Raw genomic sequence first — 24,739 nt, forward strand, 5'->3', positions numbered from 1 at the left:
TAGAATTAGCCAAGCTCGAGCTACTTGCAAGCTTCGACCTTTTTTGACAGCCCTAACAGAGACTATTATTATACAAGTTCTCCCTCGTAATTTACTCCATTCAAATTCATATTACTAACATATGTCTAATTTATACTCTCTCTCCGTCCTAAAATATAAGCATTTGTAGGATAGTATTAAGTCAAACATTTTTAACTTTTAATAATTAATAAAAAAGATTAATCATGTAAAATCGATGTTACTAGATTTATCATTAAACGAATTATCATAATATGTAACTCTTTTTATTTAAAACATCTTATTTTTATAGATATTATATATTGATCAAAATAGTATCTCTAAGACTATATCGAAGTCTAAAATACTTATATTTTAGTACAGAGGAGTTTCGTATATTTTCAGACGGAGAGTACCAGATGCGTTCAGGAAGTCTTGACATTGCATTGCATGTCGATAGCATCGCATGTCGATAGCAGCTTATAAATAGGCAACCACGGACAAGACGAGCTTGCAGCTATCTACTGTAGCAACCACTGTAACGTGCAACACTTCAGTTCAGCAGCAAAGCAAATAAAAACAACACAAAGCTTCTCTGTTCTTTCTCTCCTCACGATCGAACACCATGGCGGCGGAGCTCGTTCACCTCCTCCGCTATCTGTTCTCGGTACCCATGCTGTTCTTCATCGTCCCCCTCCTCTTCCTCGTCTGTTCGCCGCGGCGCCGCCGTGGCCGCGGCAGCTGCAGGCTCCCGCCGTCGCCGTGGGCGCTCCCGGTGGTCGGTCACCTCCACCACCTGGCGGGCGCGCTCCAGCACCGCGCCATGCGCGACATCGCGCGGCGCCACGGCCCGCTCGTGCTGCTCCGGCTCGGCAGGCTCCCCGTCGTCGTCGCCTCCTCCGCGGACGCCGCGCGCGAGGTCATGAGGACGAGCGACGTCGCCTTCGCGGCGCGCCCCGTCAACCGGATGATCCGGGTGGTCTTCCCGGAGGGATCCGAGGGGGTCATCTTCGCGCCCTACGGCGAGACGTGGAGGCAGCTCCGCAAGATCTGCACCGCCGAGCTTCTCAGCGCCAGGCGCGTCCATTCCTTCCGGTCCGTCCGCGAGGAGGAGGCTGGCCGGATGCTCCGGGCGGTGGCGTCGGCGGCGGCGCAGACGACGGTGAACCTCAGCGAGCTGATGTCGGCCTACGCCGCCGACTCGTCGGCGCGCGCCATGATCGGGCGGCGGCTCAAGGACAGGGACACGTTCTTGGCGATGGTGGAGCGCGGGATCAAGCTGTTCGGCGAGCAGAGCTTGCCGAACCTGTACCCGTCATCGCGCCTCGCCGTGCTCCTCAGCACAATGCCTCGCCGGATGAAACGGCACCGCGAGAGAATGACGGCCTACCTGGACGCCATCATCGAGGAGCACCAAGAGAGCAGAGCGTCCCGGGAAGACGACGAGGACTTGCTCGACGTGCTTCTCAGGATCCAGAGAGAAGGTGACCTGGAGGTATCCAGAGAAAGCATCAGATCAACGATCGGAGTAAGTACCCTGAATCCATAAATAAAGCGTTTAAGAAAATTTCAAGTGTTGCAAACATATATAAATTTCAAGTGTTGCAAATAGACACAAATAATGGAATTTCGCGACTTCATGTGTTTTTTTTAACAGTGATGTCAATTAATTAAACTAGGGTATTGCTCTGCAGTTTGCACGAATCTAGATAATTCACGTAGAGTTAGATATAATATATAGCTCTGAAATTTTATTTCTATATATACTAGAAAAAATACCCGTGCGTTGTAACGGGTGAAGTCTATTTTAATCTTATTATTGTTATATGGTTTAGTTAAGATAAAATTCGTTATGAGAGTTTGCTTGGATATATATATATATATATATATATATATATATATATATATATATATATATATATATATATATATATATATATATATATATATATATATATATATATATATATATATATATATATATATATATATATATAGAAAATCATGAGCTGCAGGTAGGAGCAGGGGAGGATCCAACATGGGTGCAGGGGGACTTGAGTCCCCCAACACCCACCAGACCCATGGATACCCCCCTGAGTTCCTCCTAAAATTTTTTCGTCGTGGTTGATAAGATAGGAGGTGCTAAAGGTCTCTTAATAACATTTTAGCATAGTTTAATACTGAGATTATGTGTTTATATCGGTGTACACGGTATGTTGAGTCCCCCAACTTTTTGTTCCTGGATCCACCCCTGGTTAGGAGTCCGATCGTCTCAGGTTAGCATGTGAGTTTTTTTAAACAGATTTCTTATATGATTCCTTCTGTATTATCAAAAGTGAATGATCTTAAAAATGACTCAAATGCGGATATGTATTTTCAAAAGCAAACAAAGTTAAAAACAGACTCATACACGGATGGCGTACCATACAACTCTTACATTCTATTTCTATAGGCTTAAATTTCATATACAACCCTTAACTTATATTTCTATAGATGTAATTATATTTTGTATACAACTATATCAGTCAAACTATACCATTATAATTAATCTGAAACCAACAAAATCGGGTAGTTAAGATCATTTTTTTTATTAATGAGGAAGTTTCTAGCATTTACAACAGACGTGATGCCTCACTTCAAAACTGTTTTAATAATATAATAGATTGAAAAAATTGTTGCCATTGCATTTTCCATGAATATATGCTTACAAGTAATGAAATTTTGGCTTTGTATCGTGTAGGACATGTTCATTGGGGGCAGTGAGCCACCGGCCATAACACTGCAATGGATTATGGCTGAACTCATCAGAAACCCAGAAGTGATGCAAAAGGTACAAGATGAGGTTCGACAATTGCTTGTTGGACAGCACAGAGTCACAGAGGAAAGCCTAAGCAAACTGGGTTACATGAACTTAGTCATCAAGGAGACGCTACGGTTGCACCCTCCAGGACCACGACTACTATTGCGAGTGTGCCGAACCACTTGCCAAGTGTTAGGATTTGACGTTCCTAAAGGAACAATGGTGCTGGTAAATATGTGGGCTATAAACAGGGACCCTAAATATTGGAGCCAAGCAGAAGAGTTTATTCCAGAGAGATTTGAGAATGCTGGTATTAATTTCAAAGGAACAAACTTTGAGTATATGCCATTTGGAGCAGGGCGACGCATGTGTCCTGGGATGGCGTTTGGTCTAGCAACGTTAGAGCTCGCACTTGCGAGTCTCTTGTACCATTTTGACTGGAAGCTACCCGACGGGGTAGAGATTGACATGAAGGAGCAAAGTGGGGTCACAACACGGCGAGTACACGACCTTATGCTTGTTCCTATCATCCGAGTGCCATTACCAGTGTAGACGCACGTAGCTGCTATCTACGAGTTATTGAAGGGGAAAATATATAGTGCAAACCTAAAAACTAGCATAGGATCCAAAAATAGACGTCTAAGATTTGTCTACATCACACGGAGTAAAATTTTCACTCCAAATTTTAACCATGAGTAAAAGTTTTACTCATGGTGATGTATATGGATAAATCCCAAACATCCATTTTTTCTATTGTACGGTAATTTTCAGGTTTGCACTGTATATAGAGTTTGCGCTACATATTTGGATATTCCCCCTAGTGAAGCACCCCAACATCTTTGGGCACTACTGTTCATATAATAAGAGTTTGAACCCAAACAATTAATTATTTTTGGAACCAGTTCAATTGGCTGTGCAACTTACATGTGTAGGCCCCATTATGTATTTGAATATATAGTTCTATTTGCTATTCATCCTTATCATTTGTTTATATATAGTTTTATTATCGTCTCTTTTCCATACGGTTCTAATGGTTTGGGACTCTTTTCGAGTGCACTTATATTTTTCATACGGTTGTAATGTTTCGAAAAACTATCTAATACATACAACAAATCAATCTACATATGCAATTCATAATTATACTTCCTTCTAATTAATGTGGTAGTTTCTATCGCCTTGTGTGTAATTTGCGGAGCCCAAATAGCTAGCTGATACATGCAGGGGATCATGTAGTTCGGTTGAGCTGCTAACCACAGATCTTAGATCTGTCTAAACGTTCCGTTCGAACTTGCGATGAATGAACATTAAGTACGAGCATACAAAACGATAAATGCATTAGCTCATGATTAATTGAGCTTTTTATTTAAAACCTAAAAATAGATTTATCTGATATTTTAAAAAAAAATTTATATAGAAAGTTTTTGTATGAAATATATTGTTTTATCAGTTTAAAAAGAGTGATAAAAAATCAAGATAAAATTTGTATCTTAACGCGTAAAAAAAAGACATAAGTCCGCTAAACTTTGTCGCGAAGTTTGAAGGAACTCTGAACTCTGGAGTCCCCTAAACTTTGGTTAGTGAATGGAATGGCAGAAATGGAGGGATTGCTAGTGGATGGTAGATGGAGCATCAAGAAATTACTTGAAGCGTTCAGGTTTGCATATTTTAATGGTAGAATGTAATTGATCATGCATACATCCACAGTCAAATGGACTGAGAACCCAAACAACGGTTTTCATTATTATTATTATTATTATTATTATTATTATTATTATTATTATTATTATTATTATCATTATTATTATTATTATTATTACAAATGGAAGTATAACTTTCGGTCTATGCATCAACCAAGAATACACACAGCCATATTTCGGTAGGATTTCAACTTGGTAAATAAAGTCACCACATCGATGGTAGATTTGCAAATTTCAATCAGTCAAGAGCGGATCTAGCGTGGGACGGTGGGGGCTCGAGACTCCTACTGGCAATAAAACCATGAGAGCTCCCATAAAACCCTCACTAATTTTTTTTTATCATAGGGTCTGTTCACTTTGCCACCATCACTTTCAGCCCTACCATTTCTTTTGTTACTAAAATTTGGTAAGGTAACAAACTAAACAAACTCTTGCCATCATCACTTTACTAAAATTTGGCATTTCCTAAAACTTCTTCTCATACAAACACTAGTTTAGTAAGAACACATCCATCATATATAGTCAAAATTTGAGAACGCCAAAGTGTGCCAAAAATTTAACATTGTCTAGCTTATTCAAATCCCTAGCTCACTATTTTTTCTTGGATCTGTCACTAGTCACATCTAAATCTGCAGCCTGCAAAATTCTGCAATAAAAACGGTCACGTTTTTAAGTGTTCTGCTATGCAGAACAATTCTCCGAGAATACTGGGTGAAAGCGTATATGCACCAATTACGGATGCAAGCTGGAAGATACTCCAAAAACAGATCTGGGCGTCTTCCATAGTTTCAGAACTGAAACATGAATTCGATCAGACATGTCATGCCCAGTCTCTGAATTCTGATGCCTCAAATCACTCACTACATCCCCGAGACTAAAATCTGCCGCAGTGCTGCCCCGTTGGCCCAATCCTGTGCAGGCCCAAAAACTTTGGGCTGTAAATCTTGGTCTCCATGGACCAACGAGACCACCGTGCGGTGCGCCCATGCGAAAATTAAGGAGCCATATAGAACTACTACGTCGGCAGCGATAACTGCACGTTTGTGGCAGATCCAGCGGCGGCCCTCCTCCACGCGGATCTAGCGGCGGCTGCGCTCCCCCGCACCGATCCGACGGCGGCCGCCCTCCCCCACAAGGATCCGGCCCTCCACCGTCCTCCCTGGCGCGGATCCGGTGACAGAGGGTGACATTGGTGGTAGGGTGGCGAGGCGAAGCTCGTTGACTGCTATAGCGACGACAGACTACGGCTTGTGAGCACGACGACAGCATTGGTGGCGGCGACAAAGAGCTAGGGATTGGGCTAGCGGCGGGCTATGGTTTCTGCCGGTGGCAGGCTAGGGCTCAGGGATGAATCGAGGAGCTAGGGGTTTCAAATTTGATTTTTGGAATTTTTGTTTTTTGGCTAAAATTATTTTCGCATGAAAATCTTATTTTTGCATGCGGTTGTTTTGCTCATATATAAATTTTGATTTTCGCAGACACCAAGGTGCATCGAGCCACCCAGCTGACTACGGAAATCGGTTTTTGGCCATATGCAAAAATCGTCTTTTACTAGTGAATTCCCTATTAATTTAAGCAACTTATAAATAAAAATATTAATCAATATATTTAAAATATGATTAGAACTTAATATTTATAATATCAATAACTATCACCCATGAAACGTACATATTGACGATTTTTTATATTTAGGTATCAATTTTTTTTGGAAATTGCGGACATGTCTAGATGTCTAGATAGCTTTTGCTCAAAGGGGAGCCATTTTTGCTCTCTCTGAGGGGCAAGGATTTTCTAGGCTAGGTAGACTAATTTGCTAAGGAAAGTTAGTTTTTAAAGTAGTTTACCAAATGCCCAATCTAGCCTGTAAGGAGAGGAAGTTACTAGCCTAGAATCCAAACGTGCTCGCATCTTGCGATTGTATTCTAAGAATTAGAGGTTGAAAATATGAAGCCCTTAGTTTATTTTATTCCTTTTCACTTATCCTTTTGTTAAACAAGAGGCACCAGCGTGAATAAGGTCCTTTTTTTTAGGCTTCTAAGCTAACTTGTGAACTGAAAAATTTAAGCCCAGGTAGCTTTTTCATTTGGCGTTTTTAAAACCATAAGCTATTCTTACACGATTAAGAAAAACTAGATTGAAAAAACTTTTTATCCTTATGTGAGATGACAATATGATTTCACCATTAAACTTATGATATTAGATCCGCCAATTCATAAATCATGAAAGTCAAAAGACCGACTTAAAAGCTTAAACCAATAAATCTAAACCTAGAAAATGAGAGTGCTAAGTCTATAAGCAACGACGGCCGGCCAGGAGTGCCTTATATATAGTTTAACAGTCGATCGAGTAGCCGGCTAGCCCGTCGATAAATTTGTGATCTTTTGACAAAGTAGTGAGCTTTGACGGAATTTGTTTAACATTATTGTGTATATATGTCGCTCTTTTATGCATGCCGTAAGTTTGGAACCTTGGACTTCTACTAGATTTCTTCCGATCGAGCTCACATCACGTTTGTTTGCAGCTTTTGCGGGCTTTGACTAATTAATATGTGCATTTTTGGGTCAACTGATTTGAACAAGTAGTGGCATATGCAGCTTAGCCAGGACCGAACAGATCGCTATATACATTATGTTAACATACAGTTTTACCATGCTCTAGTGGTATAGATAATCTAATACTAATTTATTACATTAATTAAATTAGAGATCCAGCTACAGTAGTTAGTCTGATCTTATCTGAAAAAAATAAATGCCAGCTGCTACTACTACAAATTTCTTATTCTACATATATACAATTTGTAACATGCAATCTTATAGAAGCCACATGCACAGATGACATATTATCATTAAAAAAAATCTGCAAAGCGATTTTTGTGCTGATGAGATGATATGGCACTATCACCACCGTTACAACAGATTAAATATGATATAGTAAATACTCCCTTCGTTTGTAAATATTTAACATTTAGGATAATATTTTTATTAAATTGTACAGAGTGGCCACCAATGGTTTGTCAAGTGTTTAATTGAAAAAGGGAAAATGGTATATATGGCATAGATTTGTTTTCAAGTACTTTATATATTGTATCTACTAGCAAATATGCGCGTGTGTTGCATGGGATCTAGTAAGAGGGGTTAAATGTTCCGTTCCACTCTATTATACTCCCTCCGTCACATGATATAAGGGATTTTGATTTTTTGCTTGCACTGTTTGACCATTCGTCTTATTTAAAAAATTTTAGAATTATTATTTATTTTATTTGTGACTTACTTTATTATCCAAAGTATTTTAACCACAACTTTTCATTTTTTATATTTGCACAAATTTTTTTAATAAGACGAGTGGTCATACAATACAAGCAAAAAGTCAAAATCTCTTATATTATGGGACGGAGGGAGTAGTATGTTTTCAGTTTTTCTTAGTGTGTTTCAACTTTTTTTTCTATGGTTGTTTTCTCTATTTTTGTGTACGTTCACCGGTTTTTCAGAAACTTTTTTTTTAGTAGACGGATTGACAAAACTCTGCTTTTGCCCTTCCTGCATTATAGGAATTACTTGGAGTGAAAAGCTTGGACACCATACGCTGATCCCTTGTGGTGGCGGTACAACACAATAATTGAGAAATCCATTCAACATATAATGGTCATGCTTGTGCGATCAAAGCGTGGGCTCCTGTTCTACTCCCATCGTATCCTCAACTACACTGTTTCCTCATCTTCATCAAACTGCTTCCACTGTTGGGCCTTACTAATGCCTAGCGACACCGACCACTTTGCCTCCCATTACGAGTATCTCCACACTCTACATCGCTGCCTTAAATGTCGCGTAGGCCTACCCGACACCACCAACATGGCCTCTGTCGGCGTATGGGTCACCGTCAGCGGCCACTTCAAGCTTCCAGGCACCAGGCGCTTCCTCAAGAATATATTATTCAAATTATCAGATGTATTATTTCTTAAATTGGGTGTTTGTTCGTTCATGACTTCATGTAGATCGAATCCATGTGTATATTAAAAAGAGTGAACCTACTTTAATTAAATATTAATTTATATTTTCTAGTTATCATGGGTCCACATGTCATATGGATTATGATGCTTGTTACTATTATACACTTTGTTATATTAATGACTCGGTTATTTCCTAATTCACGAGTTGGCGATCCTTTGACGTCATTTAAATTGTAAACTTACCGATGGAGCAGAACCAAAATAGGATATGATTTATGGTTGTGCGCCTGGCGTGGGAAGGCAAATGGGATGTGCTGAGTGTGGATCCTATTGGATTCTGACACGTGGGATGCTTCATCATCGACGTGGAAGCGGTGAATTTTGGTTTGGGAGCAATCAGACTCGCACGTGTTGCTAGGGCGCCAGTGCAGAAACACGAAAATCGTTAATGTACGCCATACAACCACGAATAATAGAAACACTACTAGAGATGGCAGTGGGGTCCCGTTCACCGTTTCCCTACGGTGAATTCATCTATTAGGTGACGGTGATGGTTAATATGTATCCACTATGGGGGATGAAATGGTTACAAACTTATTACCATCGAGGATGACGGGGGCAGGGACGGTGCACGATTCCCTGTCCCCGCCCCCGCGGTGACCCGACTTTACTATATAGAGGACTAATTCTAGACTTTTTATACATTTTGGCCCATAATACTGAAGCCCATTTAATAGGTATATATATAAAACCTAACCCTAAGTCAACCGGTCAAACTCCATAATCCAAATCCTCAGATCCAGTCTCTCCTCCAGTCCTCCTGCTCTCGGTTGCGGCGCTGCACCTGCGTGCATCGCCAGTTCGCCACTCTGCCAGCCACCAGGCACACCGCCGTGCACTGCCACTCCCTAGCCACCAGGAGCACCACTGCTCGAAACGCGCACGCCGCCGCCTCCTCTTGCGTGGCACAGGCACGGGTGTTGTCCCGTCCCTCCGTCGACTCGCTGCCGAGAGCACCGCCGAGAGCGCCGGTGTCGCGCCGCGCAGCGCCTGCGGCTGTCGTCGCGCCGCCGGGAGCCACCAACGCCCTCCATCGCCACTCGCCAGCACGCCGTCCGCTGCCACGTCGTCCGCTGTAACCACGGGGATAAATTCACCACGTGGTGATCGGGACTGGAGAAATGTAGCCCCGTTATGGTTGACGGGGCGGGGATGGTGAAATTTTATCACCATGGGGACGGGGACGTGGATGTGACCCCTGACGGTGAATTCCCCGTTGCCATCTCTAAACACTACAAATATTTTAAATATGTAAAGATAAAGATAAAGAAAAAATGAGATCATGATGAAAGAAAATATGAACGATGTGGTGAGACATGTTTTCGTCTTTTTTTATTATAGATCACTGTCCTTTTTTAATTAGAAATTTAAATTGTTTGTTTATTTTATAGAAACCAACAAGAAAAAAAGAGATCGGAAGGGAAAGAAGCGAAGCAAGCGCAGCCGCTCAGGGTGGGGTGGTCTTTTGGTGGTTAGATCTTTTGTCCTTCTGTGATTAGGAATTTAGATGGTTTATTTCCACTACTAAAAAAAACCCATATAGGGACCGGTCTTATAGGTGCCGGTTCATTTAAAACCGACACCTATAGGCCTTTTCCAACCTAGCTTCGCACTATGAATAAAATAAAGAATCGACACCTTTAAGCATTATAAGTACCAGTTCTCAAGAAAAACCGATAACAATAATATGAGTGCCAGTTCTAGCACAAAAACCGGTACAAATATTATAGGTGCCGGTTTTTTTAAAAGAACCGACACCTATAATATAAATATAGGTGCCGGTTCTACTTAGAAAAAACCGACCGGTCGACGTCCTTATCCACTCGCATCTCTTGATCGGTCGCTCTACCTCATCCACTCGCTCCTCTCACTCCTCACTCCATCCACTCGCATCCCCCTCCCCTCTCGCCCTCTCCCGCCTCCTCCTCCTTCTCCTGGCAGCGATGCGCTGACAGCGGCAGCGATCGCAAGGAGGCAGCGGCAGTGGCCCCTTCTCCAGCGGCGGCTACCCCCTTCTCCTTGCAGCGGTACCTTCTCCCGGTAGCGGTGGCGGCTGCAAGGAGACAGCGGCGGCGGCCGCAAGGAGGCAGTGGTGGAGGTCCCCTTCTCATTGCAGCGGCGGTGGCCCCTTCTTCTGGTAGATATCATGCCAACGTCAGCGAGATGTCAGCATGAAACCTAGGCACAGATGCCATGCTTCTTCCATGTTCTCATGTTGAAAATTCATGCCAATTATTTCTATCACACTCAATGACGATTGCGGCGGCGAAGCCTGCAATTAACACTACATATTGCCTTGTGCAGGTGATATCATCACCAATTCACCATTAGCTATCTTACTTGCCTCCTATAAATACCCTCAGCCGGAAGGGTTATTCGTATGCATCAAAAACACACAACGCTAACTCATCACGAGTTTGATACACATAGTAATCCTACGTAATCAAGCTTAGATTGTGTTAATCAACTCAATACTGCAAAAAATCGTTTTTGCAGGCGGTCAAATTAGGGTAAATTAAGTGACTGTAAGCTTTGTTAAACGCCATGGATTTGATGAAGAGTAATCCGCTTCAGGGGAGCCCATGGAGCTTGTTGAACTTGCTGGTATTGATCATTGTCGCCGCCATGATCTGCGGCGAGCTATGTCGTCGTCGTCGTCGTCGTCGTGGCGACGAGAATGGTGGCGCCACGAGGCTGCCTCCGGGGCCATGGCGGCTGCCGTTCGTCGGCAGCCTGCACCACCTCGCGGTGATGAGGCCGCGCGGGGTGGTGGTGCACCGCGCGCTGGCCGAGCTGGCGCGGCGGCACGACGCCCCCGTCATGTACCTCCGCCTCGGCGAGCTCCCCGTCGTGGTGGCGTCGTCGCCGGAGGCCGCGCGCGAGGTCCTCAAGACGCACGACGCGGCGTTCGCCACCCGCGCCATGAGCGTCACGGTGAGGGAGTCCATCGGCGACAAGGTCGGCATCCTCTTCTCCCCCTACGGCAAGAAGTGGCGCCAGCTCCGCGGCATCTGCACCCTCGAGCTGCTCAGCGTGAAGCGGGTGCGCTCGTTCCGCCCCATCCGGGAGGAGCAGGTCGCCCGCCTCGTCGACGCCATCGCCGCCGCCGCGGCGTCGTCCACGGCGGAGGCGGCGGCGGTGAACATCAGCAGGCAGATCACCGGGCCGATGACGGACCTGGCGCTGCGCGCAATCATGGGGGAGTGCTTCCGGTGGCGGGAGGAGTTCCTGGAGACGCTGGCGGAGGCGCTCAAGAAGACGACCGGGCTCGGCGTCGCCGACATGTTCCCGTCGTCGCGGCTCCTCCGCGCCGTCGGGAGCACGGTGCGCGACGTGAAGCTGCTGAACGCCAAGCTGTTCGAGCTGGTGGAGTGCGCCATCGAGCAGCATCGGGAGCAGATTAGAGCGGCTCACGACAACGGCGGCGACGACGACGACGCGCATGGCCATGGCGACAAGGAGTGCTTCCTGAATACTCTGATGAGAATTCAGAAGGAAGGTGATGATCTTGATGACACTCACCATGGCAACCGTCAAAGCTGTCATTCTTGTAAGTATCTACACTACACTAGCTACTACCTCCATCAATTTTTATAGGACTTGCTTTATTTTGAAAAAATCATCGATACTTTTATTAATAGACGTGAAGCTATATTATTTTGTATGTAGTGCCTATATTTCAGGCGCCTAAAATTTCTTAAAAAATTGTTACTTTTTCATCCCTAAGATAAACAATCCAATGGTTCTCATCACTTATCTATCACTACTTCCATCCCATAATATAGTAAATAGTACCATATGATAAGACATATTCCGGTACCACGAATCTGAATAACTCATGTCTAAATTTGTAGTCCTAAAATATCTCATGCAGTACTAGCTAGGTTACTATGGTATAGGATGGAGGGAGTATTTATTACTTATAATTCTCCCATGGTTGGTTAATAAATTATTCTAACAAAAACTTTACAATATTACATCAAACCAACTTATAACTCATTAAAATTTACAAAATTGCATGCAAAAAAATTCAGAAAAAGACGCAAATAAAGTAAAATTAATCATGTGTAACTCCAAAATTGTAGTTAAGATGAACTTAAATTCCATATTGAATAAGGCTTAGTAATATGAAATTTTAGGTTACCGAAAATATACAAATTTTTAGGCATCTAAAATCTAGCAAATCTCTATTTAATTTCTAAGAGTCGTTTGCAATATGAATCTATTGGTACACTAAATATACTTGCAATTTGACAAAATTATTGACAACATAAAGTGGCAAGTATAGATTTGTGTCTTGAAAAGAATTTCATAATCTCCAAAGATTTATTAGATTTCATAAAATTATCCAATATATAAAATTATGGTCAAAGTCACACTTTAAATACCGTGGAAAAAACTCCAATGTCAAGTATCTTTTATCAGAGGGAGTATATATTTATGTATATATGGCTTCCCGCCTTGTGCTTTCCTTCCTATCCTCCATCAACAGAATGTATAAATTTTATGTAGCACTGTAAATATGCATGTTTCCTTTTAACATGCACTAACATATGCATGACATGCATTGGCCAGGACATGTTTGCAGGTGGAAGTGAATCAACATCAACAACACTTGAATGGGCCCTGTCAGAGCTTGTGAGGAACCCTCATGTGATGCAAAAGGCACAAGCAGAGATACGACATGCTTTGCAAGGCAGGACTAGGGTAACTGAAGATGATTTAATTAATTTAAAGTACCCAAAGAACATAATCAAGGAAACACTACGGTTACACCCTGTAGCACCTCTACTTGTCCCAAAAGAGTGTCAGGAGTCGTGTAAAATCCTCGGCTATGATGTTCCTAAGGGAACAATCATGTTCGTAAATGCATGGGCTATCGGCAGAGACCCTAGATATTGGAACGATGCAGAAGTGTTTATGCCAGAGCGTTTTGAGAAAGTTGCAGTTGATTTCAGAGGCACAAACTTTGAGTTCAAACCATTTGGAGCAGGACGGAGGATGTGCCCAGGAATAACATTTGCAAATGCAACAATCGAAATGGCCCTCACTGCTCTTCTATACCACTTCGATTGGCATCTCCCTCCAGGTGTAACACCGGATGGGTTGGACATGGAGGAGGAATTCGGCATGAGCGTTTCAAGGAAAAGGGATCTTTATCTACGACCGACACTCCATATGGGACTTGAAACAATATGATGAATACACGCGTGTTGTCATGGAAAATGTTGATAATAGCCGAATGGTGTATGTACCTAGTAGAAAAAAAATACTTTCTGCAAATTATAGTACCTATACTTACAAGATGTTTGGGAGGTAGGAACTCCTGAGATATTCAGATATTCCAGAGCTCCGAGTGCATTAGTATAGAAATTCATGCACGAACACAATATATATAAGGCGTTGCTGTCATGTACAAGAGCTGTGTTTTTTAAAGATAAAAGTACTGTACGTTTCCAGTTGTAATGTAACAAAAGTTTGCAAGATATATGCACCTTTTGAAAAATTGAAACATGAGTACTGCATCTCAACGTACATTGCAATATAATTTGTCTTTTATACCTGAATTAATTTGTGCCTCAAGCTAGTACCGCGTGAAGAAAATGCCATGTGGATCGATGAGAACAGCTGATCTCCTACATTAAGGTCAACTCTTAGACTTAAAAAAAGGTGATTTGATAGTGAATCACCGAACTATACTATATATTGTGTGAAGTAATACTCAATCCAAGAAGAACGGAAATTTGGGTAATAAAGACAAACTCGTGTGTTAAGTGCATGCATACGTAATTAAGCACCGATGAAATAGCCGCTTAGGAGTCAAAATGATTCTTTTATTTTGAAGAAAATTTGAAACGAAATTCTAAGTTGACTTAAAAAGCTGACTCTGTTTTTTTCTGACTGCTGACTCTGTTAATTATTTTCTATCAATCACCCATTGTTTTTTATCTAAAACCAATCTCTGTTTTGAAGTAAATGCAGATGCAGAAGTAGCATAGTACAGGTTTACAGGCTCATGGAGTATACAACTCAGAAAACACAATTACAAGGGTCTAAGTAATGAAATCATCAAAAGCTAGTGTTCTTATCTTCTAAAAAAAACTAGTGCTCTTTTGAAAGTCAAAATAAGGACAAATTTCAACTTAGTTCGTACATCCGAAGCCAAGAAATTTGATTGAATTTCGACAAAGAAATCAACCGTCTCATCTAGCTCGTCTCCGTGTTAGGAACAGGAACACTAACAGTAGCATGCAGCCACAGATCGCTCTTCCTCCTCGCCGTGATCCCGAGCCCCTCCGCCATGTCCAGCTCGCCGGCGGCGGTGCCTCCGGCGAGCTCCCAGTCGAAGTGGAAGAGGAGGCTCGCGAGCCCGAGCTCCATGATGGCGACGGCGAATGCCACGCCGGGGCACATCCTCCGGCCGGCCCCGAACGGCACGAACTCGAAGTCCGTCCCCTTGAAGTCCACCGCGCCGCCGTCGAACCTCTCCGGCCTGAACTCCTCGGCGTCGGGGCCCCAGACCGCGGTGTCGCGGCAGATCGCCCACGCGTTGACGAGCACCATGGCACGCTCCGGCACGTCGTAGCCGAGCACGCGGAGGCGTGGCTCCTGGCACTCCCGCGGGAGGAGGAGTGGCACCGCGACGTGGAGGCGGAGCGTCTCCTTGATGACGAGGTGGAGGTAGTGGAGGTCCGGGAGGGCGTCCTCCGTGACGTGGGAGTGCCCGGCGAGGACGCCGCGCACCTCCGCCTGCGCCTTGCGGAGCGCCGCCGGGTTCCGCATCAGCTCCGCCATCGCCCATTGCAGCGTCGTCCCCGTCGTCTCGCTCCCCGCGCTGAAGAGATCCTACATGGTGGACGGCGACGGCTTGTCAATTTCGTCGAACACCTTGGAGGGAGAAGAATTTGGTCGAACACTTGTGGGGAGAGAGGGTGGGAGAGCTTACGATGATTATGGCACGGATGGTGCCCATGTCGAGAGGGATCTGGAGGCCGCCATCCTTCTGGATCCGGAGGAGCACGTCGAGGAGGTCCTCGTCTTCCTCGTCGCGCCACCCGGTGGCGGCCCTCCTCTGGCGGTGCTCCTCGATGACGCCGTCCATGAGACGGGTCATCTCGCGGCTGTGCGCCTCGGCCCGCCGCGCCGTCCCGCTGAGCGCGCGGGCGAGGCGCGACGACGGGAACACGTCGGCGAGGGTGAACCCGGCGGCCACCTTGACGCCCTCCTCCAGCCTCTCCAAGAACGCGTCGCGGTCACTGATCCGGTCACCCACCACCGCCCGCACCACGGCGTCGGTCACGTACCTGGCGACGAGGGAGCTGACGTTCACCGGCTCGGGCGTCGTCGTCGACAGCGACGCGACGAGGGCGGCGGCCTCGGCCTCGCGGGCGCGGCGGAGGCAGCGGACGCGGCGGGCGCCGAGGAGCTCCGTGACGCAGAGCTTGCGGAGGCAGCGCCAGTGCTCCCCCTGCGGCGCGAACGCGACGCCGAGGCCGTCGCGGGTGAGCGCGCGGAGCGTCGCTGTCTGCGGCCGCGTGGCGAAGGCGGCGTCGTGGGTCCTCATCACCTCCCTCGCCGCGGCGGGCGACGACGCCACGACGACGGGGAGCTCGCCGAGCCGGAGCAGCATGAGCTCGCCGTGGCGGGTGGCAAGGTCACGCAGCGCGCGGTGAGGAAGCGCGCCGGCGAGGTGGTGCAGGCTGCCGATGACCGGCAGCTGCCATGGCCCCGGAGGCGGGTTCTCGCCATTGTTGCGTGGCCTGAGCTTGACGAAGGCGAGAGATAGTATCAGTAGAGTGGCCAAGAAGAGATACTGCTCCATGTTTCTCTGTTTCAGCTTTGCAGTGGTTGCAAACTTTGCAATGAGAAAGCAAGCTTTATAATTTTGCAATGAGAAAGCAAGCTTGAGAAGATGCCAAAAGAAAAATTGAAATCAGAATGACGCCCAATTCAAATGTTTTTGTATTTCTAAATTCAAATTTCCAGCTGATTAAGGGTATCGACCGGTAAACTCAGAACTTTCAGATATTTTGTTCAGGAATTGAGTTTTTTTTTCAAACGGCTAATCAGATTGACGGCGTTATATTAATAGAGGGAAGTTTAGTTATACATCCAAACGCTAAAAGTAAGGAAAAAACTGTACATGTGTAACTGTAACATGCTTGCACGTCAATCCTCCTTACTCCTCGTGACAACAATTTTCCCATGTGTTTTGCACTGGCCAAACCCCAGCATCATAGCTCATCATCTTGGAAACGAATAATTATTTGATGATTTGTAGCTTCCTTTTCTCTAAACATTCTCGCATTATTCCTTTCTTTCCCCATTTTCCAGTCAATGAGAAAAAGGCTGATTTAAGGCCCTTTTTTTTCCCCTTCGGGTGGCTTGTCTCATGTGTCCTTCAATCCAATAAATCTCTACTGCTGTTCCAGCTTGGGATGCTCTATCCAAAAATATGTGAGGATGTCAAACTAGATTTGCTTTGAGATTGGGCATTATTCGTTCAGGAATAGCTAGCCATGTCACAAGCTAGCTGGATACACGACCAGCCATATTAAACGAGCAGGAGAATGGCGAGTGATTAGTATATTACTCCATATGGAGACAAGTAGTCAAGCCCTGCAGCAAAGGCCATGTTTACTTAGGGATGCAATTATTTTGAAACCTAAGCCAGCTTTTGCTGGTTTTATAATAAGAGAGGGAGAAACTGTACAAAGGGATGCAATTTCGCTTGTGCATAAACCTTATAACATGCAGTAGATGCTTTGAACAGATTATTAATTGTTTACGGACGATATTGTATTTAAACATGCAGTACATGCTCGGAACAGATTGTTAATTGTTTACGGACGATATCGTATTTAAAGATGAGCATGTGAATTGCGATTGGACTATAGTATATCATGCTATAGAAGATTAGTATTCAGATCAAGAAGCATTGTGGCAGCTAAAACAAAGGGCATACATATATTATTCTGTCATTTTACACAGCATTAAACAATTCTCCACTACAGTTGTGCCATGCTTATTCCATAACAAACAGGACTCTGTGCATGGCACGAGGTTGCTAGCAGAATTCAGAAGATAAAAAATGTCCTTTGTTCACTCGATTTCGGTTCACATAGACGAGGTCTAAGTACAGTTTTCGGAAGATCAAAATGCGCCATAATCTGATTACAATAGGATCTTTCTCAGCTTGCAGCTTCAGTATCTTGCTATCTTCCAAGCTCAGTATCTTCAGTGCGGTGTAGATGACAAGTTAGCAGTTGTAGCAGCACTATCACCTAGAAGACGTCTGGATTGCAATGGCCGGAGATAATGCCGTGTTGCGTCGCTTGGGCAAGATGTAATGACAGGACATAATTCCTATGCTGCAAGATAAGAGATGAACAACCAAGATTCTTGTTAGAACAAGCATTAGAAATAACATAAAAGAACTGAAAATTAATGAATGTTGTGATAAACGCACAAACCTGTAGCGCCTTTATCTCCTTTTCGTACGTGTCGATAATCTGCGACCGCTCCTGCGACATTTTCTTTTCATAATCATTGAGCCGATTGTGCTGTTTAAGAAATGCGCGCTTCAGGACACCGTTCTGTTCGAGAAGGCCTCCTAACATCAGCTTCAGTATCTTGTGTTCCTGGAAGTATCAGTCAAGTTGATCAGTCAAGCTTCCATAACTTTCATAACTGGAAGATATTGATAATTCAAGACGACATTATTATAACTGGATGGAGTAGTATTTGTTACCTCGCGCATCTTCCGCATTTCAACTGGACTGATACATGCTGCAGTGGATTTCTCGAATAGGTCAAGTAACCTAAAGGCTCGGTTCTTGGCATCAACCAAATCTAGAGCAGAGGACATCTCCTTGACAACTAGCTCAGCCCATTCAGACCCATTGGATGGGATGTTCATCGCTGACAAATCAGATTCAACTGCAACAACCATCAGTAAAAGAGAGTTTCAGATTTCCGCAAAATTAACTAATTGGTCTGGAAGGGTAATCATGAATGAAAGGAAAACAAATGTTACCATACCTTTAGGAGAGACCACCTCGTTTCCTGTATCACCGGAAGCCGCCTCTGTGATCTCAGTATCAGTATGAGATTGCAAACGATGCTTGAATCCCCTAATTGCAGCGTCCAACACATTACCGGACGCTTCAAAAAAGCTCTTCAGGAGCTACAAATTCAAAAAGAGATAAAAAAAATACAGTATCAGACAAACTGGCACAGAGATCAAATTAGATACAAACACAATGAACAATGATGAATCATATTCAACATCAAACACAATGATCAATGCTGAATCGTATTCAATACCAATATGATGTAACATCTAAAGTCTCATCAGTAAAATCAGGATTCTTAAGTCTTAACCCTCTACTTACTAATTAAGTGCCTGTGCAAGTGCAAACATGAATCCCACAAAAATAATAGATGCGTGCTAATTTCTGCGGCTGATGATTCATTCATAAATCACAATCCTTTCATCTACATCGTGATCGAATAGCGCTCCTATCCTATGGTGAAGAAGCTTAAAAAAAACAGAGCAACCAGAAAAAACAGAACAGAAGGTAAACAAAGATCGATGGATGAATCCTGCAATACCTGCGGATCTTCATGGGGGAAGATGAGCTGCAGCACTTCGATCGGGTCGAACTCCAAACTCACCCCGAGGTCAGCCGCGGAGGCGGCCGACGACGAGCACCGGCCGCGCTTCGCCAGGTGGTGCGACGGGAGGGGGAACGGGTCGTCGAGGATGTCTGCGACTGAGAACCCGCGCTTCCGGCTGCTGGCGGCAGCGACCGTGGCCGCCATTGGTGCGGGCGATCGGAGGGGAGAGGGTGTACCGGCGGCGAACTCCTCGGATCAAAGGCGGAGAGTGATTCGGATGGACCGGCGTTGCGGCCTCGCGGCCCGCGTGGCTTGCTTTTATAGGCGAGAAAGCCAGGGGAATTCGAGATCGGAGAGCCGAGTCCGATTCCGAAGCGGCTCGGTAGGGGCAGATCCAACTTGGGACATGGGGGTTCAGTTGAGCCCCAAACTTTTCGGGGGGAAAAAACAAACTGTTACTTGTATTAAGGTTAAGGCTTTATTTAGTACCCAAATTGTTTTTTCCTAAAAACGTCACATTAAATCTTTAGACAAATATATAGAGCATTAAATATGGATAAAATAAAAAACTAACTACACAGTTTGCATGGAAATCACGAGGCAAATCTTTTAAGCCTAATTAGTCCATGATTAGCCATAAGTACTATAGTAACCCACATAAGCTAATGACAGATTAATTAGACTTAATAAGGGTCTGCTCAGATTGTAGTCAAAATAAACCTTACCAGATGGCAATATTGTCAAAATTTTAGCAGGATTTCTTATGTATTGATTAAATTTGGCAACAAACTAGACATGGATATTTTTTGACAACTTTATTAAAAAATGGTATGGTTGAAAATAGCATCAAAGTGAACAGGCCTTAAATTCGTCTCGCGGTTTTCAGATGAGTTATAAAATTAGTTTTTTCATTCGTATAAAAACATCTTCCGATATTCGGTCAAATATCCAATGTGACAACTAAAAATTTTATTTTCGCAAACTAAACAAGGCCTAAGGCTCTGAAATTAAAAGAAGAGCCTCTTCCAGCTCTCGAAGAGAAGCTAGGGTTAACGAACGAACGCAAACAATATCCAGACAAAAGTAGTCACGATGGGAGAGAGAGAGATGAATCTGCTCTGCTCTGCTCGCCAGATGGAGATCGCCGCCCCTGTCCCTTGTTCTGTTCAGCCGGCACTCGTCTTGGCAGCGCAGGGAGCGGAGACAAAGAGACGGGAGATTTTCTTTCTTTTACGCTGCCAAGGAAGATATTCTACTCGGAGAATATTTAATTATTTGTCATCCTTACTACTGGTAATTAAGAATTTGTCATTAAACCTACGGGCCTGTTTGGCACAGCTCCAGCTCCGGCTCCACCCCTCCTGAAGTTGGAGCTCAGCCAAACAGTTTCAGCTCCACCAAAACTGGGAGTGGAGCTGGGTGGAGCTCTCTCACAAAATGAACAGACCCAGACCCAACTCCTGGAGTTAAATTGAGGAGTTGGAGCTGTACCAAACAGGCCCTACGTGTCATAAACTGTGAGTGATAAATTTTTAATTACCATATCTTAAAAGTGGCAAAAAGTTAATACGAGTACTCTCACATTTATCTCAATATTTTTACTACTTTAAAATTAGCTATTTCTTTATAATGACTAGTTGCCCACGTATCAAAAATTAACAAACTCGATTAGCGATCGTATCGACAACAAACTCCTCGTACCACCAACAACTATCACTCCACGCATCGCCACCACCGCTCTTTCTCCATGAGCCACCATCGTTGCTCATCTCCGCCTTTGCATGTGCAATCGCACCCTCAAGTTATCCTCCATGGGTCACCCTTTTTTCTCGTCCCCTCTCGTCATGCACACTATCATTATGGTCGCCATTAAGGTCGGTGGTGTCGGTCTTACAGAGACACAGGGAGTCAAGGAGGAGGCAGGAGTCGACCCGATGAAGAGCGAAGACACTAGATTTGGGCTCCTTCTTGCTGAATATAGCGGTTCCCCAATTGTTGGAGGGAAAAAGAAAATGGAGAGAGAGAGAGAGTTAGTGTGCGGAGTGGTTCCTGAGTCACTGTGATGTGACCATCAAGTATATGTAACCAAGCATAAGAAATATAAAACATTGTCAAAGAATGTATCGGATGAATAGAGGATCTACAAGATATTCAAGTCCAATGAGTTGTGGAATATAGTTCGGTCTCCGGAGACAACACTAACTTTAAACAGACCTAGCATCTTCATGCCAACTCCGATTTGGGTGATCTTCGACTTGATGGAAAGCTTATCTCATTACCTTTCAAATGCATCCAGTCTCATATCCAAATTCATTCCGAGTCAACGGGAATCATCAAAACAAGGCAGTGTTGTTGCTGAAACCGAACTTGGGCTTTCAGCCTTGTAATAGACTAGGCCCATCTCGGAAGTGTCTCCGTCCACCTCCACGAATTAGAACATAACCCTAGATCTATTTTCCTCTATAAATGTCTATGCACACCCTTTAGAAAAATTGGGTTTTGTTTAGTTGAATTTTGCCAAGTGCCATTCACCTTGTCTCTAGTCCTCGCTCGATTAGTCGGTGACTATAAATTTAGAGCCCCCAATAGTTGGTGTGTTGATTTGCCGGGTCGATTAGATCTACCACTTCAATCGCAACTATTCCTTTGTACTTAATTACCTATTCGCAATATTTAGATTGCATCTTATCTTGTTCTTGTAGTGTTCTCTCGTTTGCATTGTAGGGATCATCAACCGTGTGCCACGGTTGGTACGACATCGTTTATGGTGTAGCGATTGCACAGCGTCCTAGACTTGTTCTGGTTGGTAGCCACATCGCAAACGTCGCACTCGATCAAAGTGAGAGTTATCCCCCTCATCAGAAGATCGGGCCACGAGAGAGAGCGTCGTCACACCGGACTTGGATATGGATGGAATAGGGTGGTCCAAATTGAAATGTAAAGTTAGCTCTTTTGTAAATGAAAAGAATGGTTAAAGATGACATAGTATGAAAACTTTTAAGAATACATAGTACGAACTATAATTTACTTTTTTTCTTTAGCACAATTATTAAAGATGAGTTGTCCATTGCCCGATACTACTGTGATATACTAAGTCTTTAGCATAATTAAAGATGAGTTGTCCATTACCCGACAGTCTTGTGATATACTAAGTGTGGTTGGGTCGGTGTACTTAGCTATTACTAATAATCTCATGATATGTTGATGCATCAAGATATGGACTTCTACTAACACGGGTTAATTAATTATGGTTAGATAGATTAAGCTAAAAAAGATAAAATTAATGCCATCAATTACGCTCAACAATAAAGCATTCGACTCTGGTCTCCTTTTCTCACTACGTGATATACAATGATTATATCAGTAGGCATTTCCATAATTCTATCATATTAAATTTTTTTCTACATATACATTAATTTGGACTAATATTTTTCTCATAATTAAATAGATAATAAATCATTTTTTATATTTCTCCTATAAAATGTGAATAGGGCATTGTATAATGCGAAAATTATATTATATGCATGTAATTTAATGTGTAAGATATGGACTATTTAACTTTTTCTAAAAATTTTGCACAATAGTAGATAGGTAATGAACTGAACAACCATAAAAAAATATATAGAGAATCCATTGTGTGTTACTGATTTTGTCCTTGTTCTACAATATGTCACTAGGTTTGCCAAGTTCTAGTATGCCATCGCACTATGCTTAACTTCTATAACATACCATCGTCGTCTAGCTTCCGTTAGAATTGTACAATTTTGACATAATGACCGAAATACCCCTAGGACGAAAAATTACAAATATCAGATTGTAACAAAGTTTGAGATGCGCAATTCTCTGCCTTGTTTATAATGACATTTCGGATTTTTTGCCAAATTTTAGAATTTCCGTCCCATGGATATTTCGGTCATTATGACAAAATTATACCGAACTAACGGAGTCTAAATGGACGGCGACGGTATATTATAGAGGATAAGCAAAGTACAATGGCATATTGTATAACTTGACAAACTCAGTGGCATATTATAGAACAGGGACAAAGTCAACGGCACACAATGGATTCTCTCTAAAAAACAATCTAGTCAAATTGTTTGTTTATCTCATTCAAAACAAAACATTTTTTTTATCAAACACGTTAGGAGAACTTCAAAAGAAGGTAAGAAAAAGAGGAGGTTAGTCACTAGCTCAAACACACGTGGGGAAAAGTTACTCACATCCATGGTATGGTATATGCTCACATTAATCGATAATATACTAATATTATTAAAATTGTTCTTCGTCGTAATACGGTGTGAAACTAAAACTTTAACCTTATATTCTTATGTTGTTCCATCTTCTTCTTGTTTTCTCATTCTTATTCTTTTATAATAATATTGCCACAACCAACACTATTATTTGCACATGAATATTAGTAGCTAACTCATGTGTGTGCGCTCCGTAATATATATTATTGTTGACGCGAAAAACACGCACTGGCCTGAGAGATCTGCTTAACTCTAGTGCAGGTCCAAAGCGATTACCTTCGGGTTCTGAGTGTGCCAGTTGGTTTGATCCTGCAACCAACAAGAAATAAAAAGGGACAAAGTTAAATCCGTCAACGATAGCCGATCGGCTGGATTGACAATGACATATCGTTTGGAGCCAAGTCGATGTAACTTGCATCAGATCGGCAAGGGAAGATAAAGCGTAGAGATTATTAGATCTACTCGATCGGTTGAAGATGTCAACGATACACAGTCTATCTAATGAAATACATTTAAACCAAGTGATTGGAATAGATCGGACGATGTGCCGAGATAATATAAATCACTTAATATCTAAATGTGCCTCAAAGTAAAGATTGTGTATGCTCGCAGCATAGCCGATACAGCAAACCTAGCATGTATCGGCTAGTACTCCAGTACGACTCTATACTAAGATAACAGGGTAAATGAAATATATAAAACGCAGATCAATCTAGCAAGTAAGATGGACTGGCAGACTGATAAAGAGCAAGATATGCTTCAAATAAACGAGATCTTAATATAAAGGGCAGATTTAGAAGATCGAGAACCATAAAAGGCACAAGACAACTAAACCAGATAAGATCAGCTGAAACCCCGATGCTATCTCTATTAGAAATCATAGGAAAAGCTAGATAAAACGATTCAAGACATCACTTAACAGATCGAACCTAACCGATGCAGCATTATGCGTGAAAAGAAACATAAAATCTAAACAAATCGATGAAGACTCATTCAAGATGGTAGATACGCTGTATAATCTAGCTCAATACCGATATCTAAATCTATCGGTTCTTTTCGATGATAGAGGCTGGCCGATGAAGTTAGATGACGGGATCGATCTAGGCTATACAGCATATATGATAACTTGGCGATTTACATAGACAGGATTAGAGTGTTATAGAGATGTAAGCACTAATCCCGATAATGCAAACCGCCATAACAAGCTTTACCTCTTCGTCGGAGATCGAACTTGATGCAGCCCAACTCGAAAGCAAAGAACTCGTCGAAACAATAGAAAAAAGGTGGCGATGCGCCGAAGTATTATTGAACTGTCGTCCCATGATTACAAGGTGTCGGGTCATATTTATACCCGAGGTACATAACATGT

General features: G+C 43.2%; 3 protein-coding genes and 1 pseudogene across 3 annotated transcripts; 2 read left to right on the forward strand and 2 right to left on the reverse strand.

Annotated features, from left to right (window-relative positions):
* Positions 1–622: 622 nt before the first annotated feature.
* Positions 623–3,349, forward strand: LOC107276532 (desmethyl-deoxy-podophyllotoxin synthase). The gene is made up of 2 exons (XM_015786486.1): positions 623–1,525; positions 2,738–3,349. The coding sequence occupies exons 1-2, from the start codon at positions 623–625 to the stop codon at positions 3,347–3,349; spliced, it is 1,515 nt and encodes a 504-aa protein (XP_015641972.1).
* Positions 3,350–10,459: 7,110 nt separating this feature from the next.
* LOC4341633 (ent-isokaurene C2/C3-hydroxylase-like) lies at positions 10,460–14,017 on the forward strand (annotated as a pseudogene).
* A 544-nt stretch (positions 14,018–14,561) lies between these two features.
* LOC107276522 (desmethyl-deoxy-podophyllotoxin synthase) lies at positions 14,562–16,346 on the reverse strand. The gene is made up of 2 exons (XM_015788442.3): positions 15,447–16,346; positions 14,562–15,346 (listed from the first exon to the last, which is right to left on the reverse strand). The coding sequence occupies exons 1-2, from the start codon at positions 16,320–16,322 to the stop codon at positions 14,708–14,710; spliced, it is 1,515 nt and encodes a 504-aa protein (XP_015643928.1). The 5' UTR covers positions 16,323–16,346; the 3' UTR covers positions 14,562–14,707.
* A 1,102-nt stretch (positions 16,347–17,448) lies between these two features.
* On the reverse strand, positions 17,449–19,412 carry LOC4341634 (uncharacterized). The gene is made up of 5 exons (XM_015788443.3): positions 19,115–19,412; positions 18,542–18,686; positions 18,252–18,439; positions 17,974–18,141; positions 17,449–17,871 (listed from the first exon to the last, which is right to left on the reverse strand). Exons 1-5 carry the CDS (start codon positions 19,322–19,324, stop codon positions 17,785–17,787), a joined length of 798 nt encoding a protein of 265 aa, XP_015643929.1. The 5' UTR covers positions 19,325–19,412; the 3' UTR covers positions 17,449–17,784.
* Between the last annotated feature and the right edge of the window lie 5,327 nt (positions 19,413–24,739).

This window comes from Oryza sativa, chromosome 6, assembly GCF_034140825.1.
Source record: "Oryza sativa Japonica Group chromosome 6, ASM3414082v1".
Classification (NCBI taxonomy): Eukaryota; Viridiplantae; Streptophyta; class Magnoliopsida; order Poales; family Poaceae; genus Oryza; species Oryza sativa.